Here is a 16,257-nt window from a genome sequence, read left to right as displayed (position 1 = left end):
TAAGTCAAGGGGTTATGAATACTTTCTGAAGGCCACAGTATATCTGTATATCATTGTCATATATAGAGATCAACTGATACAGCATACAGCTGAGCAGTACGGTATCTATGAATGCTCTTAAGGTGATTATAGATCAGCATACAGCTGAGCAGTACTGTATCTATGAATGCTCTTAAGGTGATTATAGATCAGCATACAGCTGAGCAGTACTGTATCTATGAATGCTCTTAAGGTGATTATAGATCAGCATACAGCTGAGCAGTACGGTATCTATAAATGCTCTTAAGGTGATTATAGATCAGCATACAGCTGAGCAGTACTGTATCTATGAATGCTCTTAAGGTGATTATAGATCAGCATACAGCTGAGCAGTACGGTATCTATAAATGCTCTTAAGGTGATTATAGATCAGCATACAGCTGAGCAGTACGGTATCTATGAATGCTCTTAAGGTGATTATAGATCAGCATACAGCTGAGCAGTACGGTATCTATGAATGCTCTTAAGGTGATTATAGATCAGCATACAGCTGAGCAGTACGGTATCTATAAATGCTCTCAAGGTGATTATAGATCAGCATACAGCTGAGCAGTACGGCATCTATGAATGCTCTCAAGGTGATTACCCCTACTCTAATAAAGATGTCTTACTCAGTAAAATCTAAAGCTGCTAAGAGGGACTTGTATATATAAATATCAATATTGATTATTATTATTGCATAGGATAATAGCCATGCTATACACAATACACATACTCTAGCAATAGGGTTAGGATTGGGCGGAGTTCAGTTGCTTAGCTACCGAATGAAATTCATACAGATTTTTTTTAAATTCCCATTCTTTTTCAACACTTAAGTGCATCTTAGGAATGAATATCCTTCATATATCATTATATACGAAGGTGATATCATAAAGACATACATACAGAACATGTAAAATATAGGAATTCTCAATCAAAGTCAAAAGACGGGGGACATTGTAAAGCCCTCGTTAAAATGTAAACCAAATCTAATCTGATGAAATGTTAAACAAGTTACCAACTTATGAAATAGTATGCAGCAGAATGATGAACTGTACAGATTTACTGTCATACCAGATTACGATATCTGGCGATTTTTCTTTTACATTGCAAAGTCTTTAGATTCTCATAGTCAGCACAAATAAATAATGATTATCTATAAACATGAAGCCACTCTCAAAGTCAACAAAACCAGGCCAGCGTCTCAAAGGGCACCCTATTCCTCCCTATGGGAACCTATTCCTTCCTATGGAAACCTATTCCTTCCTATGGAAACCTATTCCTTCCTATGGAAACCTATTCCTTATATACTCTTAGAAAAAAGGGTTCCAAAAAGGTTCTTCGGCTGTCCACCATAGTAGAACTCTTTTTGGTTCCAGGTAGAACTCTTTTGGGATCCATGAACCAAAAGGGTTCTACCTCAAACCAAAAAGGGTTCTTCAAAGGGTTCTCCTACGGGGACAGGCAAATAACCCTTTTTAGGTTCTAGATAGCACCTTTTATTCTAAAAGTCTATCCCTCAAATTCATCCAAAAAATTATCCCATTATTCCCCTGTAATCATGGACTGATTTAGACCTGGGACACCAGGTGGGTGTAAATAATTATCATGTAGAACAGAAAACAAGCAGTGCTCCGGACCTCGTAGGGTCAGAATACCCCTGCCCTATACAGTAGGGTCAGAATACCCCTGCCCTATACAGTAGGGTCAGAATACCCCTGCCCTATACAGTGCACTACCCTGTGGGCCCTGGTCAAGAGTAGATCACTATATAGGGACTAGGGTGCTATTTTTGATTTGAGACTCAGGCCCCTGGTCAAAAAGTAGTGCACTGTATATGGACTAGGGTGCCCTTTGAGACAGAGAGCAAAAAGTAATGTCATGTCATGTCATGTCTACACCAAACAGAAGGTTAGAATACCTTGCATGCGTTACTTCAGAATTAGTAAAAAATAGAAAATGATAAGAATCTGGTAAGAATAAATAATAAATAAATAAACAGCAACAATCAATAACTGCATGCAGCCACAATGGTTATAATGCTTCGTAGACACTTCGTAAACCATTCATAATGTTATGGGGATCACATTCATTGATCACCTTCTTCACCCCCATCACACGATAGACAGATAATCAAATCAGAAGGCATGCCTCATCATACAATACAGACATTTACAGTAGCTCCTCTTCCTCCTCCTCTTCCTCCTCCTCATTAACACATTGCTATGGATCCCTCTCCTGGTTACCTTCATATGGTCAATACATGTATAATGTGTTATTATCTGTGGAAAGAAAAAGTGGAAGGAAGTTATTAGTGTGGTCTATTGTCCTTTGTTTGTACTGGCACCAGGGTTGGTCACGAATTCCATTTCCATTCAGTCAATTTAGTTTACTTCCTGGATTTATTTAAAATGGGTTTGACCCCACCCCTGGCAGTTACACACCACTTGCAGATTTCATGTCACGATATGTTTCTGTTATGTCTGTAGCATTGACAGGAAGATATACGATGACAAGTTATTGATAAAGTAGGCTAAACTTTTTAGCAATATTGATTTCCTGCACAACATGTGATTGACTATCTGTGGTGATTGACAGGTTACTGCTACATGAAGTAAATGACAACAACATGAACTTGGGGAAACAAAATGGCTGCCAGCTCATTTCCTTTCTCTGGGTTTTGACCAGACAACTCTGGCATTGACTTCAGAGAGGATAAATACTCACTAATAATGAGACATCAATCTGCTCAGTTTGTGTTCCTCTGACGAAGGTTCTTGTCTTTGTGGTTGTTGGTGGAGTTAGTTTTCCTGTAATAGGATACACACAGGCTGAGTTAGACTGGGTTACCGTCAAAACAAAGCTAATACACTGATAATACACCAGATTGCACCAGACATTGGTCAAAAACTTTACATCTACTTAGCAGTAAAAAAGGTTTGTAGAATATACTGTATGCATGACTTAAAGGCAATCTACCCCAGGGTTCCTGTCAAATCGGAACATTTGAATTGGAAGATCAATTTCAGTTTTACAAAATATAATTGAGCCCAACTCTGGTGTACAGCAGTTTACAGAAACAGAAACACCTAAACACTAGAGCAAAACACCATACAGAGACCTAAACACTGGAGCAAAACACCATACAGAGACCTAAACACTGGAGCAAAACACCACACAGAGACCTAAACACTGGAGCAAAACACCACACAGAGACCTAAACACTGGAGCAAAACACCACACAGAGACCTAAACACTGGAGCAAAACACCACACAGAGACCTAAACACTGGAGCAAAACACCATACAGAGACCTAAACACTGGAGCAAAACACCACACAGAGACCTAAACACTGGAGCAAAACACCACACAGAGACCTAAACACTGGAGCAAAACACCATACAGAGACCTAAACACTGGAGCAAAACACCACACAGAGACCTAAACACTGGAGCAAAACACCACACAGAGACCTAAACACTGGAGCAAAACACCACACAGAGACCTAAACACTGGAGCAAAACACCACACAGAGACCTAAACACTGGAGCAAAACACCACACAGAGACCTAAACACTGGAGCAAAACACCATACAGAGACCTAAACACTGGAGCAAAACACCACACAGAGACCTAAACACTGGAGCAAAACACCACACAGAGACCTAAACACTGGAGCAAAACACCACACAGAGACCTAAACACTGGAGCAAAACACCACACAGAGACCTAAACACTAGAGCAAAACACCACACAGAGACATAAACACTGGAGCAAAACACCATACAGAGACCTAAACACTGGAGCAAAACACCACACAGAGACCTAAACACTGGAGCAAAACACCATACAGAGACCTAAACACTGGAGCAAAACACCACACAGAGACCTAAACACTGGAGCAAAACACCATACAGAGACCTAAACACTGGAGCAAAACACCACACAGAGACCTAAACACTGGAGCAAAACACCATACAGAGACCTAAACACTGGAGCAAAACACCACACAGAGACCTAAACACTGGAGCAAAACACCATACAGAGACCTAAACACTGGAGCAAAACACCACACAGAGACCTAAACACTGGAGAAAAACACCACACAGAGACCTAAACACTGGAGCAAAACACCACACAGAGACCTAAACACTAGAGCAAAACACCACACAGAGACATAAACACTGGAGCAAAACACCATACAGAGACCTAAACACTGGAGCAAAACACCACACAGAGACCTAAACACTGGAGCAAAACACCATACAGAGACCTAAACACTGGAGCAAAACACCACACAGAGACCTAAACACTGGAGCAAAACACCATACAGAGACCTAAACACTGGAGCAAAACACCACACAGAGACCTAAACACTGGAGCAAAACACCATACAGAGACCTAAACACTGGAGCAAAACACCACACAGAGACCTAAACACTGGAGCAAAACACCATACAGAGACCTAAACACTGGAGCAAAACACCACACAGAGACCTAAACACTGGAGCAAAACACCACACAGAGACCTAAACACTGGAGCAAAACACCACACAGAGACCTAAACACTGGAGCAAAACACCACACAGAGACCTAAACACTGGAGCAAAACACCACACAGAGACCTAAACACTGGAGCAAAACACCACACAGAGACCTAAACACTGGAGCAAAACACCATACAGAGACCTAAACACTGGAGCAAAACACCACACAGAGACCTAAACACTGGAGCAAAACACCACACAGAGACCTAAACACTGGAGCAAAACACCATACAGAGACCTAAACACTGGAGCAAAACACCACACAGAGACCTAAACACTGGAGCAAAACACCACACAGAGACCTAAACACTGGAGCAAAACACCATACAGAGACCTAAACACTGGAGCAAAACACCATGCATAGACCTAAACACTGGAGCAAAACACCACACATAGACCTAAACACTGGAGCAAAACACCACACATAGACCTAAACACTGGAGCAAAACACCACACATAGACCTAAACACTGGAGCAAAACACCACACAGAGACCTAAACACTGGAGCAAAACACCACACAGAGACCTAAACACTGGAGCAAAACACCACACAGAGACCTAAACACTGGAGCAAAACACCACACAGAGACCTAAACACTGGAGCAAAACACCATACAGAGACCTAAACACTGGAGCAAAACACCACACAGAGACCTAAACACTGGAGCAAAACACCACACAGAGACCTAAACACTGGAGCAAAACACCATGCATAGACCTAAACACTGGAGCAAAACACCATGCATAGACCTAAACACTGGAGCAAAACACCACACATAGACCTAAACACTGGAGCAAAACACCACACATAGACCTAAACACTGGAGCAAAACACCACACAGAGACCTAAACACTGGAGCAAAACACCACACAGAGACCTAAACACTGGAGCAAAACACCACACAGAGACCTAAACACTGGAGCAAAACACCACACAGAGACCTAAACACTGGAGCAAAACACCATACAGAGACCTAAACACTGGAGCAAAACACCACACAGAGACCTAAACACTGGAGCAAAACACCACACAGAGACCTAAACACTGGAGCAAAACACCATACAGAGACCTAAACACTGGAGCAAAACACCACACAGAGACCTAAACACTGGAGCAAAACACCACACAGAGACCTAAACACTGGAGCAAAACACCATACAGAGACCTAAACACTGGAGCAAAACACCATGCATAGACCTAAACACTGGAGCAAAACACCACACATAGACCTAAACACTGGAGCAAAACACCACACATAGACCTAAACACTGGAGCAAAACACCACACATAGACCTAAACACTGGAGCAAAACACCACACATAGACCTAAACACTGGAGCAAAACACCATACATAGACCTAAACACTGGAGCAAAACACCATACATAGACCTAAACACTGGAGCAAAACACCATACATAGACCTAAACACTGGAGCAAAACACCATACATAGACCTAAACACTGGAGCAAAACACCATACATAGACCTAAACACTGGAGCAAAACACCATACATAGACCTAAACACTGGAGCAAAACACCATACATAGACCTAAACACTGGAGCAAAACACCATACATAGACCTAAACACTGGAGCAAAACACCATACATAGACCTAAACACTGGAGCAAAACACCACACATAGACCTAAACACTGGAGCAAAACACCATACAGAGACCTAAACACTGGAGCAAAACACCATACATAGACCTAAACACTGGAGCAAAACACCATACAGAGACCTAAACACTGGAGCAAAACACCATACATAGACCTAAACACTGGAGCAAAACACCATACATAGACCTAAACACTGGAGCAAAACACCATACATAGACCTAAACACTGGAGCAAAACACCATACATAGACCTAAACACTGGAGCAAAACACCATACATAGACCTAAACACTGGAGCAAAACACCACACATAGACCTAAACACTGGAGCAAAACACCATACAGAGACCTAAACACTGGAGCAAAACACCATACATAGACCTAAACACTGGAGCAAAACACCATACATAGACCTCTAAATCAAGAAATGATTGGAACATGGATGCACTTACATTGGTCCAGCTGGTTCGTCATCTGATGCACAAAGGGAAAATATGAAGAAATGAAGACAAATGAAGACAACAACAAAAAATACTTTGTTTAAGATTATCAGCTGAAAATATCTTCTGAAAAAATGACAGGAAGAAAATGGTGCATGCTGGTGGTGAATTGTTTGGGTAGAAAGTACAGTATTCCTTAAAGAAGCAATGTGTTACAGTGGTAATATGAATGACTGTAACACATTGTCTGGTTGGAGGCTTGGTTAAATGATGTTCATAGACAGTTTTGTGTGTTACACAATTCCATAATTTTGGAATTTAACTTAGTTCCACGAGTTCCATAAAATGATTAAATTAAGTTCCACTAGTTCCATAAATTGATTAAATTAAGTTCCACTAGTTCCATAAATTGATTAAATTAAGTTCCATCAATTCCATATGTGAATGAAGTAAACTTGCGCTCAAAACCATGCTGATGGAATCGCAGGTGAAGAAGTTAAATAGTGTATTGGCCCTATACTGAATGGAAGCCATCTTTAAACGTAACAGGAAAGGACACTCACAGTCACAATCACACCAAATGCAGTCAAAAAGAGCCACAAAACCCACATGAGATGAGAAAGTGATTATGAATTTCAAGCAGAAGTTTAAATTCCTTTTCGTTACAAACATACATGCATAGACAGACAAGCTGCGCACCAAAAGGTATATTCACTCACTGCATCGAAATTGACCAACACAAAGTAAACAATTTTAGTCCTGTGTGGCTCAGTTGACAGAGGATGGTGCTTGCAACGCCAGGGTTGTGGGTTCGATTCCCGCTGAGGCCACCCATACAAAAAATGTATGCACGCAGGACTGTAAGCCGCTTTTGATAAACGCATCTGCTTAATGGCATATATTATATTATATTAATTGACTACTTATAAAAGCATATTATGCTACTAGCATAAAATAGGGAATACAATAATTGAAAACTGAAGATGACCTTGAAGGTGACCTTGGCACAATATACTATTTTGTTGTTGTATAATACAAGCTGTACAAGACTGTGACTGTGAACTTACATAGAGAAGTAGCCTAAGCAGTAAGATAAGAGACATTCTAATTTAAGGTTCTATAGAAAACCCAGTTAGCAAAACTGGTTACACGACCAGATAACAACCAAAATATGACGTCTCGATGACGTCATGATGACGTCTTGGTGCCGTCATGAAAATAAAAAATAAACATCTTTACAAGTCACGGTTTGATTGTAAACTGGTAATATGACATCCTCTCAACCAGAAAATCTGTTTTAAAACCAGAAAATGACGTCCGTTTGACATCACGTGCCAAATCGTGCCCACTGGGGATAGATGAATGTACAGAATGTTGTGTGGATGTAGCCTGGGGTCAGATCTGTTTGTGCTGTCTTGCCAACTCATATGGTCATTGTTTGGCATGACAACAACCCACAGGAGTAAGCTACTGTACACAGCACAAACTGATCAGGCTAGCTTGGATGGTTTGGACATAAGCTTAGATGCTGATTGAAACTCAAGAGACATGCAGTCTGTCACTTACCAAACATAGGTTGTGTTATGCAATTTGGGAAAGAGGGGGGAAAATATTACACAGTAATACCCTAATTGTATATTCTAAACTTGTTTTAGCACTGCTAACATTTATTAACTGAGGGTTGTTGTACCGTGTGTGTGTGTGTGTGTGTGTGTGTGTGTGTGTGTGTGTGTGTGTGTGTGTGTGTGTGTGTGTGTGTGTGTGTGTCTTTTGCCCTACAAAAGGCAAAAGCCAGAAACGACTTAGTAATCTGTAGTAATGGCCAGGTATATGATCTGATTAATGTGGTATTTAGTTTCCTAACACAAGAACAAGCCAGTTGATCAGAATGTATCAGAAATTGCAGTCTGTTTAAAATACTTTGAAGTCAGATTTAGCTTCTTTTTTTTTTTACGCAGTTACTGCTTTTTGCCTTTGTAGGTCAGCAGACATCTGCTCTGTCGTTACCTGACACTATACTGGCTACACCTGTACTCAATAATTCAGTCTGAGTAGCTTCACCCAACAGGCGGACGCGGACACACACACACACACACACACACACACACACACACACACACACACACACACACACACACACACACACACACACACACACACACACACACACACACACACACACACACACACACACACACACACACACACACACACACACACACACACACAAACACTGTTGCTGTAGGACACACCTTGTCAGGACAATCTAACAGATTGAATATTCATGGGTAATATGATTAGGCCAGCTGGGACGTTGTTAGCAAGGATGTAGTGGTAACAATTTGGTGGGTAAACCCTGAACACCGTGGGTTAACAGGAGGGTAAACCCTGAACACCCTGGGTTAACAGGAGGGTAAACCCTGAACACCGTGGGTTAACAGGAGGGTAAACCCTGAACACCCTGGGTTAACAGGAGGGTAAACCCTGAACACCCTGGGTTAACAGGAGGGTAAACCCTGAACACCCTGGGTTAACAGGAGGGTAAACCCTGAACACCGTGGGTTAACAGGAGGGTAAACCCTGAACACCCTGGGTTAACAGGAGGGTAAATCCTGAACACTGTGGGTTAACAGGAGGGTAAACCCTGAACACCGTGGGTTAACAGGAGGGTAAACCCTGAACACCGTGGGTTAACAGGAGGGTAAACCCTGAACACCCTGGGTTAACAGGAGGGTAAATCCTGAACACTGTGGGTTAACAGGAGGGTAAACCCTGAACACCGTGGGTTAACAGGAGGGTAAACCCTGAACACCGTGGGTTAACAGGAGGGTAAACCCTGAACACCCTGGGTTAACAGGAGGGTAAACCCTGAACACCGTGGGTTAACAGGAAGGTAGACCCTGAACACCGTGGGTTAACAGGAGGGTAAACCCTGAACACCCTGGGTTAACAGGAGGGTAAACCCTGAACACCGTGGGTTAACAGGAAGGTAGACCCTGAACACCGTGGGTTAACAAGAGGGTAAACCCTGAACACCGTGGGTAAGTAGGAAGGCAGACCGTGAACACCGTGGGTTAACAGGAGGGTAAACCCTGAACACCGTGGGTAAATAGGAGGGTACACAGAGTACTTGAGTTAACCCTCCACTACATCACTGGTTGTTAGGTCATCAGCTGGTTGGCAAGGATGCCTCCATATACAGAGAGAACTATGATTTAAGAATTGAGTATTAGCTCATTCGCAGAAGTAATCTGCAGTATTGAATAATGTTGATTATTGTTTTTCTCCTCTTGGAAAATAATTCATTATTTGAAATGGCTATCTGCAAACTATATTTGACCACAAACAACAATAAAAACATTGAAATGAGGAGAACGAACCACAAACCAGCAAACCAAAATGGCCGCCATGGCTGATATGGTCTCAGACTCCTGACTCACCGTCTTGTATGTCGTCTGGCTTCTTGCGTTTCTCATAGACCACGATGATGACGACCAGGATAATGACCTCGGCCAGGACGCCCAGCAGAGGCCAAAGCCAGGCCAGGTAGCTCCGGACCCGCAGCACAGACACGATGGACGAGGTGCCGATCATGTTGGTGGCATTACACTGGTACTCCCCCGGGTCGGAGCCGATGTCCAGGTTGATGATGCTCAGCTCAGTGTAGTTGTCTTTGTTGTTAATGAAGAAACGGCCGGAGGAGTTGTTGATGTCCTGGGGGGAGAGGGAGGAGGAGAAGTGATTATGGTTGTGCCATGAGGAATGATGGTCATGCGAAGTAGAAGAACAACAACAAGAAGAACAACAACAAGAGCAACAACAAGAACAAGAAGAACAATAACAATAAGAAGAAGAAGAAGAAGAACAACAACAACAACAGCAAGAACACGAAGAAGAACAAGAAGAAGAACAACAACAATAACAAGAAAAAGAAGAACAACAACAATAACAAGAAGAAGAAGAACAACAACAACAAGAACAACAACAACAAGAAGAACAACAACAACAAGAACAACAACAACAACAACAAGAACAACAACAACAAGAACAACAACAACAACAAGAACAACAACAACAAGAACAACAACAATAACAAGAAGAACAACAACAACAAGAACAACAACAAGAACAACAACAACAACAACAAGAACAAGAACAACAACAACAACAACAATAACAAGAAGAACAACAACAACAACGTACCATGTAGAACCCGTTATCCAGTTTGCGCCAGGTCCAGATAGGGTAGGGGTAGCCAGTGGACTTACAGTACAGCAAGGCCTTCTGGCCCTCGTTCTTATTGTCACTACGCTTGTGGCCTATGATGTCAGGACCAGCTGGAATGAGGGGAAATGACCAACAAGAACAAAGGACTTTTTTTTTAAAAGGAAGGCAATGATACGTTTCAGTAATAATAGCGTGTTATCACATAATAAAGTCTCAGGGATTGTGTTCCAAATACCAGCCAATTTCCTGTACTGTGTATAGACCTATAGATGTAGGGCTGCCCAGCCCATTTCCTGTACTGTGTATAGACCTATAGATGTATGGCAGCCCAGCCCATTTCCTGTACTGTGTATAGACCTATAGATGTAGGGCAGCCCATTTCCTGTACTGTGTATAGACCTATAGATGTAGGGCAGCCCAGCCCATTTCCTGTACTGTGTATAGACCTATAGATGTAGGGCAGCCCAGCGCCCGAAGTGACTCTTCTTATCAACTAGTTGCAAGAATTTCCTCTGTTTTGTCTTAAGAATTCAGAATTCTCTGTGTTGTCTTAAGAATTAAGCATTCTCTGTGTTGTCTTAGGAATTCACCATTCTCTGTGTTGTCTTAGGAATTCACCATTCTCTGTGTTGTCTTAAGAATTCACCATTCTCTGTGTTGTCTTAAAAATTCAGCTGTGAAGGTTTTCTTCCAGGGGTGAAGGAGAGGACCAAAATGCAGCGTAGCCAGTGCTCAACATTTTTAATTAAACAATAACCATGAACACTTAACAAATAACAAAATAACAAACCGTGAAAACCGAGACAGTCCTATCTGGTGCAGAACAAACACTGAGACAGGAAACAAACACCCACAAAATCCCAACACAAAACAAGCCTCCTATATATGAGTCTCAATCAGAGACAACGACTACCATCTGTCTCTGATTGAGAACCCACACTAGGCTGACATAGAAACAGACAAACTAGACACACAACATAGAATTCCCACCCAGCTCACGTCCTGACCAACTAAACACATACAAAACAACAGAAAACAGGTCAGGAACGTGACAGAACCCCCCCCCTCAAGGTGCGAACTCCGGGCGCACCCCTAAAACTCAAGGGGAGGGTCTGGGTGGGCATCTGTCCGCGGTGGCGGCTCCGGCGGTGGACGAGGGCACCACTCCACCATTGTCTTTGTCCACCTCCTTAGCGTCCTTTGAGTGGCGACCCTCGCCCCCGACCATGGTCCAGGAACCTTCACCAACTCCCCTCTACAATAGAGGAGACAACTCAGGACAGAGAGGTAGTTCAGGACAAAGAGGTAGCTCAGGACAGAGAGGTAGCCCAGGACAGAGAGGTAGCCCAGGACAGAGAGGTAACTCCGGACTAGTGGCAGCTCCGGACTGAGTGGCAGCTCATGACTGAGTGGCAGCTCATGACTGAGTGGCAGCTCATGACTGAGTGGCAGCTCATGACTGGAGGGCAGCTCATGACTGGAGAGCAGCTCATGACTGGAGGGCAGCTCATGACTGGAGGGCAGCTCATGACTGGAGGGCAGCTCATGACTGGAGGGCAGCTCATGACTGGAGGGCCGCTCATGACTGTAGGGCCGCTCATGACTGTAGGGCAGCTCTGGCAGCTCCTGACTGGCTGGCGTCTCTGGCAGCTCCTGACTGGCTGGCGTCTCCTGACTGGCTGGCGTCTCTGGCAGCTCCTGACTGGCTGGCGTCTCTGGCAGCTCCTGACTGGCTGGCGTCTCTGGCAGCTCCTGACTGGCTGGCGTCTCTGGCAGCTCCTGACTGGCTGGCGTCTCTGGCAGCTCCTGACTGGCTGGCGTCTCTGGCAGCTCCTGACTGGCTGGCGGCTCTGGCAGCTCCTGACTGGCTGGCGGCTCTGGCGGCTCCTGACTGACGGACGGCTCTAGCGGCTCCTGACTGACGGACGGCTCTAATGGCTCGGGACAGACGGGCGGCTCTAATGGCGCTGGGCAGACGGATGGCTCAGACGGCGCTGGGCAGACGGATGGCTCAGACGGCGCTGGGCAGACGGATGGCTCAGACGGCGCTGGGCAGACGGATGGCTCAGACGGCGCTGGGCAGACGGATGGCTCAGACGGCGCTGGGCAGACGGATGGCTCAGACGGCGCTGGGCAGACGGATGGCTCAGACGGCGCTGGGCAGACGGGCAGTTCAGGCACCGCTGGGCAGACGGGCAGTTCAGGCACCGCTGGGCAGACGGCAGACTCTGGCTGGCTGAGACGCACTATAGGCCTGATGCGTGGTGCCGGAACTGGAGGTACCGGGCTGAGGGCACGCACCTCAGGGCGAGTGCGGGGAGGAGGAACAGGGCTCTGGCGATGCACTGGAAGCCTGGTGCGTGGTGTAGGCACTGGTGGTACTGGGCTGGGGCGGGAAGGTGGCGCCGGATAATCCGGACCGTGAAGGAGGACACGCGCTCTTGAGCACCGAGCCTCTCCAACCTTACCAGGTTGAATGGTCCCCGTAGCCCTGCCAGTGCGGCGAGGTGGAACAACCCGCACTGGGCTATGCAGGCGAACCGGGGACACCACCTGTAAGGCTGGTGCCATGTACGCCGGCCCGAGGAGACGTACTGGAGGCCAGATACGTTGGGCCGGCTTCATGACATCCAGCTCGATGCCCAACCTAGCCCTCCCAGTGCGGCAAGGTGGAATAGCCCGCACTGGGCTAAGCACGCGTACTGGGGACACCGTGCGCTTTACCGCATAACACGGTGTCTGACCGGTACGACGCCCTCTCACTCCACGGTAAGCCCGGGGAGTTGGCTCAGGTATCCAACCCGGCTTCGCCACACTCCCCTTTAGCCCCCCCCCCCAAGAAATTTTTGGGTGAGCCTCTCGGGTTTCCAGCCACTCTGCCTTGCAAGCGCCTCATAATGCCGCCTCTCTGCTTTTGATGCCTCCAGCTCCGCTTTGGGACGACGACACTCCACTGGCTCTGCCCAGGGTCCTTTACCGTCTAGGATCTCCTCCCAAGTCCATTCCTCTTTTCCCCATTGCTGTTGTTCCTGCCTTCCTTCTCCACTCCGCTTGATCCTGTTTTGGTGGGTGTTTCTGTTAAGGTTTTCTTCCAGGGGTGAAGGAGAGGACCAAAATGCAGCGTAGCCAGTGCTCAACATGTTTAATTAAACAATAACCATGAACACTTAACAAATAACAAAATAACAAACCGTGAAAACCGAGACAGTCCTATCTGGTGCAGAACAAACACTGAGACAGGAAACAAACACCCACAAAATCCCAACACAAAACAAGCCTCCTATATATGAGTCTCAATCAGAGACAACGACTACCATCTGTCTCTGATTGAGAACCCACACTAGGCTGACATAGAAACAGACAAACTAGACACACAACATAGAATTCCCACCCAGCTCACGTCCTGACCAACTAAACACATACAAAACAACAGAAAACAGGTCAGGAACGTGACATCAGCATACTCTGTGTTGTCTTAAGAATTCAGCATTCTCTGTGTTGTCTTATGAATTCAGCATTCTCTGTGTTAGCTTAGGAATTCAGCATTCTCTGTGTTGTCATACCAACCTCATTGTTTAAACTCTGATAAGTAGAGGTTACATCATGTACGTGTGATATCTGATTGGAGGTTACCTTTACATTAATACTATTGGACAACAATTCAGATCCTGAGTCCAAACAACTCAGATGCTTAAAAAATGGTCTTAGAGGAATGAATATTTCTCTAATGTTCCTGACTTGCTGTGGTGAGAAACCTACACTCTCTCTCTCTCTCTCTCTTTCTCTCAATTCAATTTCAATTCAATTCAAGGGGCTTTATTGGCATGGGAAACATGTGTTAACATTGCCAAAGCAAGTGAGGTAGATATTATACAAAAGTGAAATAAACAATACAAATTAACAGTAAACATTACACATACAGAAGTTTCAAAACAATAAAGACATTACAAATGTTATATTATATATATACAGTGTTGTAACAATGTACAAATGGTTAAAGCACACAAGTTAAAATAAATAAGCATAAATATGGGTTGTATTTACAATGGTGTTTGTTCTTCACTGGTTGCCCTTTTCTTGTGGCAACAGGTCACAAATCTTGCTGCTGTGATGGCACACTGTGGAATTTCTCCCAGTAGATATGGGAGTTTATCAAAATTGGATTTGTTTTCAAATTCTTTGTGGATCTGTGTAATCTGAGGGAAATATGTCTCTCTAATATGGTCATACATTGGGCAGGAGGTTAGGAAGTGCAGCTCAGTTTCCACCTCATTTTGTGGGCAGTGTGCACATAGCCTGTCTTCTCTTGAGAGCCATGTCTGCCTACGGCGGCCTTTCTCAATAGCAAGGCTATGCTCACTGAGTCTGTACATAGTCAAAGCTTTCCTTAAGTTTGGGTCAGTCACAGTGGTCAGGTATTCTGCCACTGTGTACTCTCTGTTTAGGGCCAAATAGCATTCTAGTTTGCTCTGTTTTTTTGTTAATTCTTTCCAATGTGTCAAGTAATTATCTTTTTGTTTTCTCATGATTTGGTTGGGTCTAATTGTGCTGTTGTCCTGGGGCTCTGTGGGGTGTGTTTGTGTTTGTGAACAGAGCCCTAGGACCAGCTTGCTTAGGGGACTCTTCTCCAGGTTCATCTCTCTGTAGGTGATGGCTTTGTTATGGAAGGTTTGGGAATCGCTTCCTTTTAGGTGGTTGTAGAATTTAACGGCTCTTTTCTGGATTTTGATAATTAGTGGGTATCGGCCTAATTCTGCTCTGCATGCATTATTTGGTGTTCTACGTTGTACACGGAGGATATTTTTGCAGAATTCTGCATGCAGAGTCTCAATTTGGTGTTTGTCCCATTTTGTGAAATCTTGGTTGGTGAGCGGACCCCAGACCTCACAACCATAAAGGGCAATGGGCTCTATGACTGATTCAAGTATTTTTAGCCAGATCCTAATTGGTATGTTGAAATTTATGTTCCTTTTGATGGCATAGAAGGCCCTTCTTGCCTTGTCTCTCAGATCGTTCACAGCTTTGTGGAAGTTACCTGTGGTGCTGATGTTTAGGCCGAGGTATGTATAGTTTTTTGTGTGCTCTAGGGCAACGGTGTCTAGATGGAATTTGTGGTCCTGGTGACTGGACCTTTTTTGGAACACCATTATTTTGGTCTTACTGAGATTTACTGTCAGGGCCCAGGTCTGACAGAATCTGTGCAGAAGATCTAGGTGCTGCTGTAGGCCCTCCTTGGTTGGTGACAGAAGCACCAGATCATCAGCAAACAGTAGACATTTGACTTCGGATTCTAGTAGGGTGAGACCGGGTGCTGCAGACTGTTCTAGTGCCCGCGCCAATTCGTTGATATATATGTTGAAGAGGGTGGGGCTAATTCCATCTAGACACCGTTGCCCTAGAGCACACAA

The 16,257-nt window shown here is 44.5% G+C and overlaps 1 protein-coding gene across 1 annotated transcript in view; it reads right to left on the bottom strand.

Moving 5' to 3' along the window:
* Window positions 1-2,759: 2,759 nt before the first annotated feature.
* The window catches only part of LOC120051679 (neuroplastin-like), a 40,332-nt gene continuing 26,834 nt past the window's right edge, over window positions 2,760-16,257 (bottom strand). Inside the window, exons 4-7 of the mRNA XM_038998570.1 lie at window positions 10,826-10,959; window positions 10,063-10,336; window positions 6,635-6,656; window positions 2,760-2,828 (exon numbers count right to left, since the gene is read on the bottom strand). Of these exons, the coding sequence (XP_038854498.1) occupies window positions 2,768-2,828; window positions 6,635-6,656; window positions 10,063-10,336; window positions 10,826-10,959 (491 nt within the window). The 3' untranslated portion in view covers window positions 2,760-2,767. The remainder of the gene's footprint in view (window positions 2,829-6,634; window positions 6,657-10,062; window positions 10,337-10,825; window positions 10,960-16,257) is intronic.

Source organism: Salvelinus namaycush, chromosome 8, assembly GCF_016432855.1.
Source record: "Salvelinus namaycush isolate Seneca chromosome 8, SaNama_1.0, whole genome shotgun sequence".
Taxonomy (NCBI): Eukaryota; Metazoa; Chordata; class Actinopteri; order Salmoniformes; family Salmonidae; genus Salvelinus; species Salvelinus namaycush.
The sequence above is the reverse complement of the archived record's forward strand: the minus strand, read 5'-3'. Positions and strand labels throughout refer to the sequence as shown.